This window comes from Aedes aegypti, chromosome 2, assembly GCF_002204515.2.
Source record: "Aedes aegypti strain LVP_AGWG chromosome 2, AaegL5.0 Primary Assembly, whole genome shotgun sequence".
NCBI lineage: Eukaryota > Metazoa > Arthropoda > Insecta > Diptera > Culicidae > Aedes > Aedes aegypti.
This window is the reverse complement of record NC_035108.1, coordinates 405873058-405891919: the sequence shown is the minus strand read 5'-3', so window position 1 is coordinate 405891919 and position 18862 is coordinate 405873058. Positions and strand designations below refer to the sequence as shown.

Below are 18862 nucleotides of genomic sequence, written 5' to 3'. Positions count from 1 at the left end.
TAGTCGGGTAAAATGACTTTCGGGCTATTGAGGTAGAATCTTCAAAACGACAGAAAAACTGAAAAACACTTTATGCGTAAATCGGGTTTATCGTGTGTTCGATGTTTTCCATTTTCGATGTTCGATATTAAAAAGCATGAACCCATCTCGCTCGCACTTATAAAAATTCTCATCGGGAACTGTCATCGTGTAGTGTTGAAAAAATGACAATGAATGTTCTGTCCCTGTTTTTCACACATAAAACCGAGATAAACATCAGCAACGTACCGTCGCCGTCGTGATCTCGAATGAAAAAGTCGAAGTCGAGTCGAAGTAGTACAAGTTCGTTTGCTCTCGCTTCGTGCTTTCAGTCTTCGACTAGCCACCAAAGCGACCAGACCTGAAAACAGTTTTCTCCGTAAGTGAATGTTGTGATTGCACAGAATCAAAATAGAAGAGAAAATTCTATCGTTGTGTTAGTGACAGTGTACTTACTTTTGTCTAGTGGTGCAAGATTCTCCCAATATTGAAAGTGATTGAAAAATTATTATTGCTGCACGAATTAGAACTAACTTGTGGTAAACTTCCCGTTATTGTGACGTCATTGCGTCATCGAAGAAGCTCGTGATTATAAATTCTAGTGTCCAGCTAGCGGACAATTTTCCAGTTCGCACTCCCAAGAAGCTAGTGGAAACCTAACCTCAACTTTGCACTTCTGGTTCCCCGACGAAGTCAGTCAACACACATCGGAAGAGAGCGAAAAGGATTCCGGTTTTCTCGGATTTGTCCTCGTTTCGGGTGCGTTTTTTATTTGCGTTCGACTTGCATCGTAGAACCTGGTAGAATTCGGCAAAACCGGTTCAATCGACAACAGCATCCCGGAGTGAACGGGGGAGGGAACGACTCGTGTAGAAGTGCTTGTGATTACATCACACCCCGATCCGGACTGAAGTGGCAAGTAAAGAGTTCAGAGCTCGCTCCGCCGGAGCCTAGTGGGGAGCGCTAGGGCTTGGCCCCTTTCTCGGGCTGTGCCGTCGAAGAGGCGTGAAAGTTGCTCTTTCCGCGTTTGAAAAGTGGTCAGGTGTAGAATGTGACTGTTACGCGGATTTCTTAGAAAGTCCTGTGTCCAAAGAAAGCTTTGAGGGTAGATATAAACATTCAGTCCTGTTAGGGGAAGGATCTAGCTACGTTGTGCTATACATCGAGAAGGATATTTTGCATTCCGAACGGAACAGACCTTAAGAGAGATAAGTGCGGAATCGTTTGTGGTAGTAACGGGAATTTGCGTGTGTGGGACATTTACCACTACAGTGCGGCTGATAACGAAATAAAACCAGAAACTCCGTGCGGGTTACCAGCGTGTTAGCACCACTCTGTGCGAGAGTTTATTTTTCCCCCTGGTGACGATACACTGTGAAGACAAACTGCCCAGAAAGACACGGCCGGAAAAAGTATGTCCCAACGTGATCGAGACACATTCATACATCTATTCGCTGGAGGGTAAGTATTGGCTCTAATTTTATTGAATGATTACAATTACAGATTAAATGAATAATTAAAGATTAAATTTTCATACCAATAAAATGAGTAAAGTACTGAATAAAATGACTTCTGAATTGCAATGATTTGGGGTGGATTAGGACTAGTAGTTTCTAAAAAGTATTCAATATTCTTAATGGAAGGTTTCTAAAATCTCCATTTTTACCAGAATATGATCTCTGAAATCCCTTACTTCCTTTTCCTTGTTGAAGATGAATCTAAAGGAAATGCTTCAGGATTTCTTCTAAAGCTTTCAACAGATATTTTTTTTTCTGGAATACTTCCAGGAACTTTCCCAGGGATCCCTCCAGTAATAACTCTCCCAAAAATTCCGCCAAAAATTCCTCTAGCGATGCTTAGAGAAATTACTCCCGAATTTTCTCCAGGAAATCCTTCAGCACTCCAACTATTACTAATTAGTATGTCCCAACGTGATCGAGACACATGACACATTCATACATCTATTCGTTGGAGGGTATACTTATAAGTATTGGCTTTAGTTGAACGATTTTGGGTGGTTTAGGGCTGATAGAAGGTTTCTTTTTTGATATCTTGGTCAATATTTAAATGCAAGTCTTATATAGAGGCTGTGGAGATGCCCTCCGAGATTCTACCCGAATTTATTTGCTGATACTCGCGAAAAAGCTCAATAGATTCTTCTAGTGGTTTCTACAGAAGTTACTTCTGGAATGCTTTCCGGAACTCCCTCTCGGAATCCCTCAGAAATACTTCTAGATATTTTCCATCAATTCTCCAAAGAATTCGCCCAGAAATTTCTCTTGCGATTTCTCAAGGGATACTTAGAGGAATTTCTCCTAAAATTTGCTTCAAGAAAACACTCGAACGCTACTACCACCTCCATTAATTTTCACAGATCAACAATCACATAATTTCTGACAATTATTTTCTCAGTCATTCTTAAGCCGATTTCTGCAGTTAATACTCTAGCAGATTTTTCAAAGTTTTTTATACGAGGTATACAGTTGAGGTCGAAATACGCGTATCTGTCAAAGGATACAAACTCTAGTGGAATTAAATGGTATAGTACTAAATTCGGTTTTTTCATCTACTTATAGGTATTCTACTAAACAGCTCGAAGATTTATTATCTTTTCGTTGTTATCCAAAAATTAGATTATCTTTGCATTTTTCATCTAGAGAATCCTCCAAGACTTCCTCAAAAGTCCAGGATTTCTTTCGGAGTGCCTTGCAGGAGCTCATCAGAAATTTCTAAAGAAGTTTCGCAAGAGATTTTGATTGAAAGTTTTCAGAAATCCCAAACAAAAATATTGTAGGCGAAATTCTAACCCGAGTTACTTAAATGTTGAGGCATATCAACTTATACAAGATCAGATCAGAACAATTAAACAATATCCACTGAGCAAATAGCAAAAAAAGTTCAAATCGATGCAATTTCGGTAAATCTTGACGGAAAACCTTCGATTTAGCTCGAATGAAATCGTCTAGATGTCTTATTTTTCGATGATCATTGAAATTTTTGGAAATGACTTCATTCCCCTTTTTCGTCAACTCAACTACTTGGTATAAATCTCACTTCAACTCCACTTGATGCACCAGAATAATTGTCAATCGGTGCACATTACCAAATAATCTAACGGTCCTCGAAAAGCTCAACATTCAGACGAGTCCATTCGAGCTGAAACGTAGGCAATTCATAAAGAATTGCTGAAATGGCAGCAATTTGAACGAATTTTTTCATTTGCTGGGCGGATACGGCTTAATCTGCCTCAATTATAGCATTTGAGCTATCGGGAATTATTTCGCTGGTTCATCTTTGGAGTTATTTCCGGAAAAAATGGTTGAATTCTTGAAAGGATTCCAAAGGAAATTTCGAAGTAAATCCTCTTGGAATCACTATGGCGTTGAACATCCGACAACTCGCTCAAAACATACACGTTGACGTAAGACATATTTTTGCCAAGTCATATTATTTCATCCATAAGGTCCCACAGGTGATAAAATACAAATTTTATAGCATACCAATTGCTCGTCCACTGAGATTCAATAATATAAATCGTTGATTCTTAATACTGAATATTAGCAGTTCCAACTTCTTCTACTTCTTCATGGCATTAACATCTTCACTGGGATAGAGCATGTTTCTCAGTTTAGTGTTCTTATGAGCACTTCCACAGTTATTAACTGAGAGCTTTCTATGCCAATGTTGTCATTTTCGCATTCGTATATCGAGTGGCAGGTACGATTATACTCTATGGAGAAGTCAATGAAATTTCCATTACGAAAAGATCCTGGACCGACCGGGAATCGAACCCAGACACCTTCAGCATGACTTTGCTTTGTAGCCGCGGGCTATAACCACTCGGCTAAGGAAGACCCCACTGTATGTCAAAACTAGAAAAGTATTTTGGTGAACTCAAATCGACGAGGGGCAGCCAGCGAACTAAATAATTTGAGAAAAATCCAATCTTGAGTGTTTTCCCTTGAAATATTGAGAAAACTTAGTGGCATCGTATGGAGGAAAGAAGTAGCTTTCGTTTGAAGTTTAAAAATGTTGGCAGCCATTTTGATTTTAGACGCCATATTGAATTTTATTTGATCAGAAATTTATTCAAGGATTGCAAGGAAAGTTTTTCAAAGAATTTCTTAAGAAAATTATGGAAGATTCTATCCAGGAATTGAATTGGCTATTTTTTCAATAATTATTCTCGCAAATTATCAAAAGAATCCTTCCTGAAGAGTCCAAATGATGGACTTTCGGAAATTCTTGCAGTAGTTTACTAGGAATTTCTAAAAAAAAATCGTATGACATTAATTTAGGAATATTTATCAACTCTTCTAGTGATTTCTGAAAAAAAATCCCTAACAAATAATTGAAGAATAAATCACGAGAGGAATCTCTGGAGCAATTTGATTTGACAAAACTAATGTACTGTCGATTGGAAGTCTGAGTCATGCTGTATCTTACGTTTATAATTGCTAAACAAACAACAAACATATTGTGATAACTAATTCAAATTAACAGTGTACGATTTTCCAGCTCGATTGAAAATTCATACCCAAATACAGCTTTACATCGGTTACACACCATATCGGAGTCATACGTACGTACCCCTATCGTAACAACCACAGACAAACCCCGAGTGCGTACGTGTCGAACCGCTGGTACGCATTCCATGCCTCATCCTTCCTTCCGCAGTGCGAACCTTGGCAGATAAATATTGACCTAAGCAACAGTACATGCGAAACTTGCGAGGGGTCCCTTTTTCGAAGCAAAAGAACAAGAAAAGCTCCACCCACCTCTCTGCCTTCGGATGAGTACGGCCAAGGAGCTATTTTCGGCGGCGGTTGTTGATAACCATTTTCAGCCAAGGGCGCCCCTTGCTGGCTGTTGATGTTGACCGGTTTCTAGAACGCAATACAGGTTGTCAGGTAAACTCTCCTGGAATGAGAGGATGTCTATTATTTTTTTTTGGAATTCTATTTCCAGCGTTTTTATCGCATGATGCCTAACGCGAGACCGTACCAGTTTGTACCAGCGAGTCGTTGATTTGTTATTCGTATCGAAGTACCTACACGCTAGGCTGGGCAGGTCTATTTTTAGAAACTTGTTTTCATTTTTTCTACACGTAGGTACACTGCCCTTAGAGAGTATGGAATCGCTTCACTGAGTATTGCAACACTCGGAGAAAACTTTAGAATCTCTGCAACAGCAATTTATGCTTAACGATGATTATGAACTCTTTGAAGTGTTACAATTTTCAGAACTCCGCGAAGTGATTCCATTCTTTTGGCGGGTAGTGTAGATTAAATTCCTCTGTGAAATGCAATAGCACGGATCTCTATTAGCCTTCGAGGCAGTGCAAAAGCCATAACTGCAGTATCCATTAATAATTGATATTTGCATTTCAAGCTAGCGATAAAGTATCTTACTACAGGGAATACGCTTGATTGGTCACTGCGAGCTTGGAAACCATTAGAGTCCAGCTCTCATACCATCAACCCGAACGCAGCAGGGTGTGTATCTCTGCGTATACAATGCAATGCAATACAAAGAGACGCACAAGCGAACATATAAAAACTAATGGCAAAGCTCTGACCATCGATACGCCGTCCTAATGCAATTTGCTGTGAAGAGTTGTATACAACTCCGCTCTGCTGGAACATCAGGCGGCAAAACAAAATTTGCGCCGTAGTTTTCGATGCAACGTAATAGCATGACCTTGAACTTGAGACAACAAACCGGGGAGGGTTCGGTTTGTTTTGGTTCGGGTACAGCTCCGAAAAATGCCCTTCTGTTTGCGAACGAGCGTGCGAAAAGGAAAGGGATGGGAGTGCTATCCGCGGTGCTTTTGGCAAACCAGAAGCAGAAGGCCGGGTGGAGGCGGAAAGGCTTTCACTGATATTACGCTTTACTATATTTAGGGGCTCCTGTTTGGCCTTGGAATTTGAGTGGAAACAGGTCTGGATATTTAAATTACAATTTCAATTCATTTGTTTGATTTTATCGTTTTCAGTATTGATCTATTATTTCAATTACAATTGCTGGTATTTGAATCATGTGTGAGGTTAATAAATCTTCGAGCTGTTCAGTAGAATACCTATAAGTAAATGAAAACCGAATTTAGTACTATACCATTTAATTCGGTTTTTTCATCTACTCATGTGTGAGGGTTTATTCACAAATATCATGACGCCAAAAATGGCCATTTCGAACACCCACACACCCCCTCGTACGCTTATTTTATGATTAATGTACACATTTTGTAGAAGCTGTTACATCACAAGGACACCCAGCGTTATCAAGTTTATAAATGGCCGTAATATTTTTTTTTATAGAATTTTTTTCTTGATTTCGAGTATTGTAGCTTTCAATTTCGCCCTTTTTGCTTATTTTTTGACAGAACCCGTAGTTGAAATACGTGTATCTGTCAAACGATTAGCAATTAAGGCGGAATGGAAAGGCACAAAACTTGAAATCAAAATGATGATTATCATTTTCGTTATTGTTCTTAGAAATACATATCAATTACTAAAAAGTAGCTATTTGTTGTTCGGCCGTTACCAGCCCTGTATAAACCATAATAAGGCGAAGTACGCCCTTAAGGTGAATAAAGTACGAAGCCACACCTCAAATTTTCAAGAGCACAAGACTTAAGAACCAAACAGCGCTTCGCGTTGGAAATTTATCCCATTGGTCGCTACCAGCAAGCAAGCAATTTGATTGATTTTCAACACGAACTATTGTCAGATTCTCCAGTCTTGTGCACTTGAAAATTCAAAATTTGACTTCGTTTTATAATTACCTTAAAACCAAGCATTTTATCATTTATCTGTTTCAGAGTATAAAACATACCATAAGTAATCGCTTGGCAATAGTCCCTTTTTGTGCAGAATGTAGGAAATCCTTCATTTGGCACATTTTGCTTTTTTCCTCTTATTTTCTATACAAAATCATTTAATCAATGCATTTTTAACTATCTCCGCATATCCAAATTTAAAGTTATTGTGGATTCCGTACCATATAAGACGCTTAAGCAAATGTGCACAGTACACACCTCGTAAAACTTTGATAAAATTGCTCATTTACTTTCGATCATTGCGAATGCAATACACTAGTTCTTTGATTTGAGAGAAGCAAGTGTTCCAAAATTGCGCAGTGATCCAACATGAATGTGCAAGTTTATTGAAGTTTTTGAAAGTATGCATGTTTTTGTCTTATTTGATGCGTAATTATTTAGCAGCAACCTTGGATTATATTCTATTTGTGTGTACCGTTCTAAAATTCCGATCATGACACATATTCGGAACCTCGACTATTGTTCGGAGTAAATATAAGTTACGTTCAGAATTTGAGACAAAAGAGTACTACGGTTCGACATTTTAACACTATGTATTACTGAAAATATACAAAAAAAAAACAGAAATTTCTGCCTTTTTTCTACTTATGCTCATATGTTTATGTAAGTTTCAACTAATACTGAAGTACTAAATGTATAGATGTAGTTTTAAAAACAAAAATAAATACTACATTTTTTAAATTTCGGGAGGGATTATTAGAAAATGTTTGAAAACAACTAATTGAACTTTAACATTTCACTTTCGTAAAAGTCGCGCACTCGACACTGAAGAAGTAAGTCGCAGACGAAATAGGCCTATCTGTCAAGATAAGCAACATATTAGAGTTTAAAGGTATTTGCTCACCTTACTAGTGATTTTTAGTATTTTATTTTTTGCAAAAGTGAAGTGAAGTGTTAAAGTTCAATGAGTGATTTTCAAATATAAATACTCAAAAGAAAATTTACTTTGATTTTTTCTTACTTTGTCGCATGTTTTACTACGAATAACTGCTATTTTAATTTGTGCCACCAGAAAAAAATAAAGTACTGATAATTTTGACAAATTACTTTTTAAATCGACGTAAGTATCAATTATACGATTTTGAGAAAATCAATTAAGAAGAATCACAACATGTCTTATAGAACTATGCTATATCCCCTTTCTAACATTTTTCGCTTAAATTTGGCATGCAATCAGCTCGCGTTATAAAACTAGGGAGTTTTTATTATTTCCCACAAAAATTGATAAACTGTTATATTCTAATACTTACAGTTGTTTTCAGAATAATAGTAGTGAAAGCTGATTTTCATACAAAATGCTCAACTTTGGCATACTGATTTTTTTTCCATATGAGCAATCGGCATGAAATTTTGGCAGTGAACTACAAATATACTCAATTTCATTATCACAAATTTTGAAAATTTTCACACTACCGGCTAAAAAGTTAAACACCAGGTGAAATCGCTCAAAATAATAGTAGTTTTTCTTTTGTAAGTTTGTAAACAGCCTAGGAGCACTTCCATAGTTATTAGCTTAAACTTTGCTGTGCCAAAATAGTCATTTGCATTCTTTTTTTGTGCATGATACACGAGCACGATTATATTTCGCGGAAGTGAAGAAAACAAAACGATCCTGGATCGACTGGGAAACGAACTAAGATATACACGGCAATAATTTCTTGTTAGTCTGGTAAAAATATAGTAATCCTTTCTAACGTTAACAACAACATTTGGGTTTCACGAGTTTTTGCCGGGTTTTGCGACTGAATCATTTTTTACGGTTTGAGTTGATTGAGTTGATTTTACATCAGAATCTCAAGCGTGGGATTTGCGAAGCAGATCTCCAATGAGTTTTCTCTCACGGGAGAGCGTATTGATTGAGCTTTGAGTGTGAGTCTATCAACACTGCTCTTTACAGCATTGTTATGTTGATTATTTATTCAAGTTTCATCCCATAAATTGACCTAGGACGGCTGCATTTCAAAGGACATATTTCACAATTATCGAAAAAATCAGATCACTTTTCACATTACCGATTTCAATTTGCATTTAGGAAATTATGCCTATCGTTCATTATACACGGGAAAAAATTCTGTGGTAAATATTACTACTGTAGCTGACTACGCCCATTCTTGAAACTACCATGGAATTTCAGACCAATTTACTATGTTTACGGTACATCCCACCACATTACTGGTACATTTGACAGAAAGAATTTACAACAATCTGATTTCAACAACAAACATGGTAAAATCAAGCGCATTTCTGGTCTGCTGAATATTGCCGGTGCGAGCGCTTAAGTTAACCCCCTAAAATGGTAGTTTATACCGCACAATTTTTTTGCGTGTAGATATGTGTCATTTGACTGATTTATGTACATTAAAACAGTCTATGTAAAACGAAACTGTTGCTTCATAAGAGCCCAACGAATGAAATAGACTTCTCTTCATGAATCCTCTGTATCATCAATAAACTTCGCCAAAATCAATAAATCAAAACTCTTCATTTCACAAAACTTGTGGGTACACACACATTTTAAGCCTAAATATCTAAATATGATATTAACCTGACAGATTGACAGATATACAGTATTGGACAAAACATTTGCAATTTTTACGATTTTCAATACAAAATGGTTAACATTGATAAGCTAGATCTCAGTTATTTATGGATCGATTTGGATGAAATCACATCACACATAACTTGAATTTTAGCATATATTTCTCAATAATTTTTCCAATCATGAGTTTACGAGTGATAATGATTTGATCAAAATTATTTATTTTAAAATCTAATAACCCTACACAAAAACTGTCTTCGGCAAACTTGTCCATCTTGCAAAAATGATACCGTGAAGCTATTCCTTCGATTTGTTTAGTTTTGTTTTTGTTGAATACCATCATCATACCATATTAAGCTTCTACGAGATCCAACCAATAGCAACGAGCGATTCGTCAGATCTTCGAACATCAAATTTTGCTAAGACTTTCAGTATCATGATTTGATTATCAGCACTTTGGTTCTGCTTGGGATTACAATTCTACATAAAACTCTAACAAAAGTTGTATAATACCATTGTGTATACACAAATAGTAAGATTTCAATACAATTTCTGAACATGTAGCGGTCTATTTCAATGTTTGTATCAGAGACCTTGCTCTGGGTGCACTTATGTAGTATGGGAAGTATGTTATAATGATCCGTTTTCGAGCAGTATCGAAATATTGTTAGAAAACCTAATCAGTTTTCTGTAATAACGCAAAGAGAGCAACGATCAATAGAATTCGAAAAACATTGCAGATAAGAGCCAATGATCAATCTCTGTCTATAGGTGTCCTACATCCCATTGTAAAATACAAGATTGTCATTGTGTTTAAAACTGGTTTTCATTTGAATTATCGATCTGATGACAATATCATACATTCGTTAAAATTTTCGCCACAATGTGACAATTAGAAATTAATTAAATTTGATGATAACCAGATTTTAAGAGAAGCATATAAATCAAGATATCATGATTAAATACTATTTCTGTTGGATTCAGTCGAGTGGTTGAATCCTATCCCGAACTAGTTCTTGTGGCAATCAGTGGATGATAACTGGCAAGTCACTCTCACTACTACTAGCACATTCAAGTTAACATTTCGCGGTTTCACAACGATGCGCTTCATTCACTCAGCCACTGTCATCGGCGAGCCGTAATTTCACCATGCAAACCACTCTGTTTGTAGAAGAGTCCCTTCTCGTTTGCGAAAAGCTCTGCTGTTATGGTGGTGCCTTGGTCGATCTAAAAATAGACCTCCGCCCGAATGCGATTATTAACCGCCGCCACTGGTCGATCAGTACAAGTCGTGTGTTTATTCAACGATCGTCGCGTGGAGCCGTTGTTTTGGCTGGACTTGTGTACTCCTTGTGTGGCGGTGCGACACGCTTCATTGAACCTCGTAAGCTTTGAGGAAGTCATGTCTCGGATTGAACAATCCTTATGCAAACCGAACGGAGTCTTCGCGGTACGATTGGCGCTCTGCTGGTGGATGGTTGTTGCCCCCTTTGTGAACCAGACGATCGCCTAGCGCAATACTGACCGGATTGATTACTCGGTTGAGGAGAGGCCTTGTCCTTCCACTTGAACCGATGAGATTTGTGGCCCAAAAAGCGGAAAAAGTTCAGTATGATGAGGTCGGCCTTATCGCGCTTCGCGCGTACCCAATGATCGCATACAGTAGAAATTACCAATGTCATCGTAATATCAGCAGGCACTTGGCTCGGTCTGGATTTTTTTGCTGTAAGAATTGTTTCTTTGTTATAATGTAAGTGCGAGTTTGACCCCCATGATAAACTACAAATGTAAAACTGGTTACACTGCCAGGGTGTCCAGATGCACTTCTTCTCAGCGGAAACTCTCCACTCCAAACTTAATGATTAGATAACGCAGGTCCAATCAGCGCCTGTTGACCTTAGTTAAAGCTTTGCAACCTCCGCACAGACGTATCTTATCATCGCCCAAAACCGGCGGACTCAATTGATGCAAATTGCTTAGGCGTCGCAAAAAGTTGATTGATCATGACTCGAGTGCATGGCTACCATTTTGATTAATTTACGACGACGACGCCAGTCTCGTTGGATGTGGTTGTGACTATATCGCTAGAACAGGGGCCATTTCGTAAGGAAAAGTTCGAAAGTAATCTCCCACATTGTGGTATATTTAGCCGGACCGCAAGATAGGTCTTTTCTGAAACCGGTTCAACCCCGGTAGCCGTAAACGGGATTTGATAAGAACGCTTGATAGCGAAGCTGCAATGAGTGGAATAATCCGCCTTATAATACAATAGCAGAAACCGTATGCGTTTTGTTTTGAGTTCAATTCGTAGAAGATTACGCGATGGTTCAATTGGGGGTACGTGATTTTTCCTGATACGATTGGTCGAGGTCATCTTGAAGTACGTCATAGCGAGGGATTTTTATAGGAAAACGATTAGGAAATGGATGTAGTAATGTGAACCGTCAACATGTTATTTCCGTCAGTGGAACCCTTCAGCTATTACTAATATCGTGCAAGAGTAAACACGATACATTAGGGTGGCTGAAAATATCGCTTTAGCTCCACACAGCTCACTCGATTCTAGGTCAGAATACTCAAAATCTGACCTACAATTAAATGTACGGTTTGTAGCGAAAATTGGCTTTTTGAAACACCCTTATGATATATTTTGATCATCATAGAATCACGTAGCATTCGTAAGCCAAGTAAACAAGTGGACTGTTGATTATGTTTTGAGAAAGATGATATACGAGGTATCCTGTTCTCTGGGAAAGTCTTGCTCATAAATATTCTGCTTCCTCCAACTAATACGATGTCAACGTGATTTATGATGACAATGGAGCAGTATTGATCAAACATGACGTGTCGCGTTTCAATTTACTTCGTTTTGCAAAACTAACAACGGATACGAGTTTGTTTGTTTTTTTGCATAACAGGGTAATGAGTTACATGCTCCGAGCGGAATAAACCTTTTTTTCTGCACATCCTGTCACGTTGACGTGACAGAGAGAAGCCATAACTACTGCACCTTCTGCACTGTTCATAAAGTAGGTTAAGCACCACTTTTGTTGAATCGATACGGAAGGGTGTTGTTTTTCACGGCTTAACTTTGTTTCAACCCAGCGTTCGGGTTCGATACTTCCATATCGATCAAATAACCTTTGTTGTGACATTCGATTCCGAAATTCCCTGACACTGGCAATGATAGCAAAATCGATTCAACGATTGACTTCTCCTTCGCAAAATGCAATTTCAGCCTTGGCAATGGCCGAACGTCAATCAATTTTGGCGAGCGCATGACAGATTTAGCGCTCGAGGAAGTCCACTGATAAGGTCCCCGACGGAGACTACAAATATCAAAGTCCACTCGCAGCAAGGGGCAAAATGGAAGGTTGAATTCTCGTTATCTGCTGCCGATGCAATCTGCTTTAATGAATAACTTGCTCAGTAGCTTAATGTTTGATACCGGAATGTTAATTAATCTCGAGAGAATACCTTCCCAGCGATGAATCAGTATATTTTTCCCTAATTAATGCTAGGTTTGGATGATTCAACGAATGCCAAGTGGATCGTATACTTTGTAGTAAACAAAACTGTAATTGCGACGACGACGACCAAGATGATGGCAGGAATAATTTGTCGTCGCCATCAGCGAAAGTGCACAAACAGCCTGTTTATTAGGGACGAATATTTCACCATCGGACAGTGAACCTGGCATCATCCGGCCGGATTGGTTGTGTCTCGTTGCACAGAAACCGAATGACCTCATTGCCGCTTAGAAGACCTTAGAAGAGAAATCTTTTTCGCATACATATTTTTTTCTAAATTTAGAAAATGAGTTGGGTGCGATGCAAAAAAATGAATCGTCGAGGAACAAGTAACTAACAAGCTGTAGACGCTGTCAGACTACATTTTCGAAGAGCCAACTGAAATAGTTTAAGAATATGTGTTGTGAAATGCTTCGCCAAAATGTCTAATCGAATGTCTCGTGAAGTAAAAAATCAATCAATCTTCAGACATTTCATCTGAAAAGCGAGCTTTACTCGGGTCTTCTATTCAGTGCGATTTTTTTCTTGAATTATGTTGTATAACTAGTAGTGTTGACTATAAAACTACTTTTACAAACATCTTACTTAGAACATTGTAAGAAAATCGTAAGAAAATCGTTACTGAAGTAGTTGGTCAGGATCGTTACAGAAATCTTGAAAAAGATTTACAGCATTCATTATAGTTCTACTAAAATGAAAGCACTGGTGGTCCTAAGAAAAAAATGTCATTAACAATCAAATGGGAAGTCCTATTTCATCCATCCGGAAAATCCGGGAAAAGCGAGATAAACCTTTCCAAATGACCGCGAAAAATACGGCAAATATCCGGGAACTTGTAAAACGCACCGGGAAAAAGTACTAGGGTGCCGGTACCAATGGTTGTAATGTACCAGTAGATTGGACTATGGAATAAAACGTACATTTTTCGTGTTATTTTTGGTGGATAGATCGCTTCTAGTTTAGTCGATTTGCTAAATTTCAGCATTTTATTCTATCAAAAAGTTGTATAAATAATTAAGTTTACGCAAAAAAATTGCTCCCTTACACCAATAGTTGCCGTCGTGTTCCAGTAGTGGATTAACGGATGGAAGCAGATTTTAAAATGGATGTATAAAAATGAAGAAAAGTCCCAGAGTTGATCTCTATGCTTCATTCGAAAGATATTAGTTGCTGTTCCTAGGGAAAAATGTTAAACCTATGTAAAAAATTACCATTTTGTTTAAAATTCCTTGTATCATTCTCGAACGTCTACTACTGGAGCACTAGCGCAACTACTGGAACACGTGTACCAATAGTGGTTCAAGCAATTGTATGTTAAAAAAATAGTTTTATCACTCTTTTTATATTTTTCCCATATAGTAGAGGTTGAAATCTTTCTGTTGACGCCAAAAGATATCTGTTAAGGCTTTTCGTTATTTTGTTATGATTTTCCATAGCTAAGGTAGTCCACTAATGGCACCGGTACCCTATAAGCGAAATTAGTTTTTTTTTCCAGGGGATCCAAAAGTTGACTGCCTGATAACTTTTGGATCATGGCTAATTATTGGTTACTTGAGAGATAGTTAATGATTTCTGATATTTTGTAGAAAAATCGTTAGTTTCTTGGAGAGATCTTCGGCAGCTTTTCTCACATTTTTTTGTAAATATTTGATTTCTTTTTCTTGTTAGTCTGATAGAATTATAGTAATCCGTTCTAAAGCATTCCATCCTTTCCAAAGCAATATTCGGTTTCACGAGTTTTTGGCAGGCAGTTTCAAAACTGAATCATTTTTGACGACTTGAGTGTGTTTGAGTGATCTTGAACGAACAACTCAAGCATTTTCGAAGCAAAACTCTAATGAGTTTGCTGTCGCGGGAGAGCTCATTTATTGAGATTTGAGTGTGAGCAGGTTACCACTGATTGGGGGACATCATTTAGCCTGTCTTATTTCAGTTTTAAGTCCAAGTACTCTATTACGGCGGGACCAAGACGAATCGGAGCCCTGCGAGATTTCACAGCATATCTCAAGCTATCCCAACGATTGCTGAGCTTAGAAACAAGCCGTGGTTTATAGGTGAGTCGCCATTTTTAACGTCAAGTGTAACAGATGTAGCAGCGTTTGTGGCAGATTGGCCCGGCTTCGAGAAAAAGGTTATTTAATTGAGCTCTCCAGCGAGGACAAAGTTGCAATTCTCATATTTGAGATTTACATGTAAAATCAACTCACTCACGTTCGTGTCGTCAAAAATGATTCAATTCACAAAAGTCAAAAATGATTCATTCACAAAAGTCAAAAATGATTCATTCACAAAAGCTGTTGTTTTTTTCAAATGTTGTTTACGTTAAGAAGGTTCGTTGTTATTTTAACAGACAAACAAGAGGTTACTGCTTTATGTGAGTAACGATGTTGAAATACACGACAATGAGTCATTTTCACGAGATAAGTTACATGCATGATTTTGTGATGGAGCCGTTTAAAGAAACTCTACTAACGGAATTAATCAAGAATTTCATCAAAACTACGATTGTTATCACGATTTTTTTCTGAAGGATTTCATCGATATTTCAACCAAGTGATTTTTTCGGTTGAGTTTGGGTTGAAATCCTTAAATTGGGTATGAATCCTTAAATTTACTGCGAGGAATTTACCAAGGATACTTGAATCTGAAGAGGGTCCACCTATTTATGCTACGGATCGATGTTCATTTTGGAAAGATTTCGTCTAGCAAAGGCAAAAAACGCAAAGTTTTACTCAATTTCGGTCGCTTAACTCCCAAACCATGAATCCAATCAGTCCAATCCAATCTAAACTCGCAGAACTACCTATATAATTGTCTCCTCTATCTTTCTCTTTCGGTTATTACTACGCTGTTAAATATCTATTGATAATGTATGCAGTATATATCGAAAGATTTAGAGTTGCATGCAAATTTAATTGTGGTTTGGTTATCAATGATGAAAAAAGTACACGAAGAGATATTTTTATAAATATAAGCTTTCAATCGGCAATGAAATTTCGTTATAAATATCTGAAAATTCTATGAAATGGTGGAATGAATCTTAAAATTTCATTGAATAGTCAAATGCAGCGGACCAAAATTATAGTTTGAAATTTCGAACAATTTCGTTTGTACATAAATTATAAGTTATTTTATAAGTATCGTTGATAAAGCCTCGGCCTGCAAATCTCGTTAATAAAGATAATAATAAAATCTTTGATAACCAATGCTTTTATCGTTTAGCCCAGGCTCGTTTCAACTTATTCTAGAAAACTTTTACTATTAATAAGAAGATGAGATTCAGATCTATTGGTTATTAGTAAAAGATAACACAAATAAGTCGAAATGGTAGGCTAGAGAAGCTTTGATTTTCATAATTTGTTCCGCCCTCATCACAAATTAGTCTAGATTTGAACTACACTACCCGCCATAAGTATGGAATCGCATCATCTAGTATTGCAACACCTCAATTGAATATTGCAGCACCCCCCAAAAAGTTTAGCATCACCCGTAAGCTATTACACTAATGACGCAATATCTTGGAAACCTTACTTTCTAGAAAGCTGCGGTCTTCAGCAAAGTTGTTCAGAAGCCTTACGGCGTTCATCAGCTGACATTTTTAATGCGCCATTTTTCCGCTACGTGGCGCTAGTGTGCATGTAATTTGGTCATATTTTAGACGGCTCTAGCTCATGAACCTGATTACTTAGAATGTTCGTGTCTTCAGCAAAGTTATTCAGAAGCTTAAAAGCAATCTGAGGCAGCACTGATTGGTTAGCAATTTTGCCGCTACGTGGCGCTAGTGTGCATGTAAATTGGTCATATTTTAGACGGCTCTGGCTCATGAACCTGACCACTTAGAATGTTCGTGTCTTCAGCAAAGTTGTTCAGAAGCTTAAAAGCAATCTGAGGCAGCACTGATTGATTAGCAATTTTGCCGCTACGTGGCGCTAGTGTGCATGTAAATTGGTCATATTTTAGACGGCTCTGGCTCATGAACCTGACCACTTAGAATGTTCGTGTCTTCAGCAAAGTTGTTCAGAAGCTTAACAGCAATGTGAGGCAGCACTGATTGGTCAGCAATTTTGCCGCTATGTGGTGCTAGCGTACAGCTGAGAGAGGAGACAGCTCACTGACAGTTGGCAAGTTTCTTGCCTTCTTAGACTTCTTTCTTTAGTTCTTGGGTTGTGCACAACGGTCTAATGATCTTATTTTGGTCAAAATCATTCACTCATTGTTGTTCACTGTGAAAAAGGTATGAATAAAAAAAAACAATAGCAGTTTGCCAACACACGACTATATTTTAGTATTTAACTTTTTATAATGTGCAGTCATCGAAAAACACCTAGAAAGTTGAATTACCTTTACCTAAATTCTGACGGTATTTTACGCTTTGCTCTTCAAATGTGTGGTTTTCCAGTGTCAGTTTATGACAGGTTCCCTTGTCTTTTGGGAACTCGCAATCTAAGCCATCTGTCTCCTCTCTCTCAGATGTGCAGGTAGATTTGGTTATATTTTCGCGGGCTGTAGCACATGATCTTGACCACCTAGAATGTTCGAATCTTCAGCAAATATTTAGAAGAAGGCATTTTCTACGAACCTGTTTACTTAGACAAAATTCAAAACATTGTGGAATATAATACAGTGGGGACCCGATTTTGTCAGCCCCTCGATGAATTTTAGGCTGACAAAATGGGAGCCTGACAAAATCGGGTCATTTTATCATGTTCCTGTTTTTCAAATTTCGACGTGTTAATGATTGCTTGTGAACCGCGTCAAGAACTTGCATGGACTTTTAAGAGTTCATTAAAAAAAATACGTAACGCAAAATTTGTCAATTTTAGACCCCCTTTCACCTCCACGTAACAACTTTTGTATAGAAAATTTTAAATTTTTTTCGAACCGTAACACTATGTAAGACCCCCTCCCTCCCCTGTTGCGTTACGTAATATTTGAACGGTCCCTAAGGGGTCGATGCCCATTGGCGTAGCCAGGTTTTTTCATCAGGGGGGGGGGGGGTGGCTTGAGAAGATCGATTCTTAACATTTCATTCACGATTTTCACGACAAAACGATCATTATACATTACACTCTTTTTGCATGAAACATAAAACTATATAAGATACCCACCGTATTTTTTTCATAGTAAGCTTAGTAAAGTCCTAAACGCGTCTTATTTCAATGTTGAGTGACGGGTCTATTTAAAGTCTTGCAGATTTACCTATTGGAAAAATTCCAAAGATTCGATTCGTTGTGGTCCCTTTGATCGCCAATTTTGCTTTGTCCAGTAAAACAAATGGAATCAACCTGAGTTCCTAGTTATACATGATCGATGAATTATCTAAAAATTTCTCACAGAACACAGAAATTCCTAAAGAGGAAAAAATCCTCTTGATTTAGAAAATCATTAGAAATAGCATAAATAATTGCCTCGAAGCTCTTCTTGGAATTCATTTTAGTATAATTCAAAGAGTTCCATACGGAATTTTCACATAATTTTTTCCTAAACATTGTTTTAAAACTCAATGTTTGGAAATGGAATGTGTGTAAAAATCTAAAGTCTAAAATATGACCAATTTACATGCACACTAGCGCCACGTAGCGGCAAAATTGCTAACCAATCAGTGCTGTTTCACATTGCTTTTAAGCTTCTGAGTCAGGTAAGTGGTCAGGTTCATGAGCCAGAGCCGTCTAAAATATGACCAATTTACTTGCACATTAGCGCCACGTAGCGGCAAAATTGCTAACCAATCAGTGCTGTTTCACATTGCTTTTAAGCTTCTGAACAACTTTGCTGAAGACACGAACATTCTAAGTGGTCAGGTTCATGAGCTAGAGCCGTCTAAAATATGACCAATTTACATGCACACTAGCACCACGTAGCGGCAAAATTGCTAACCAATCAGTGCTGCCTCAGATTGGTTTTGAGCTTCTAAACATTTTTGCTGAAGACACGAAC

The 18862-nt window shown here is 37.7% G+C and overlaps 1 protein-coding gene across 4 annotated transcripts in view; it reads left to right on the top strand.

The window, feature by feature from the left end:
- The first annotated feature begins 332 nt into the window (after positions 1-332).
- LOC5575850 (mitochondrial carrier protein Rim2) overlaps positions 333-18862 on the top strand; it is a 38160-nt gene continuing 19630 nt past the window's right edge. For 3 of the 4 annotated variants that reach the window (XR_002500888.1, XR_002500886.1, XR_002500887.1), the window contains exon 1: positions 333-1479. Coding sequence is in view for 1 of the 4 variants with exons in the window: in XM_021847255.1 (XP_021702947.1) it covers positions 1433-1479 (47 nt within the window). In the remaining 3 variants the exon portion in view is untranslated. The remainder of the gene's footprint in view (positions 1480-18862) is intronic. The other variant, XM_021847255.1, reaches the window with a different exon arrangement.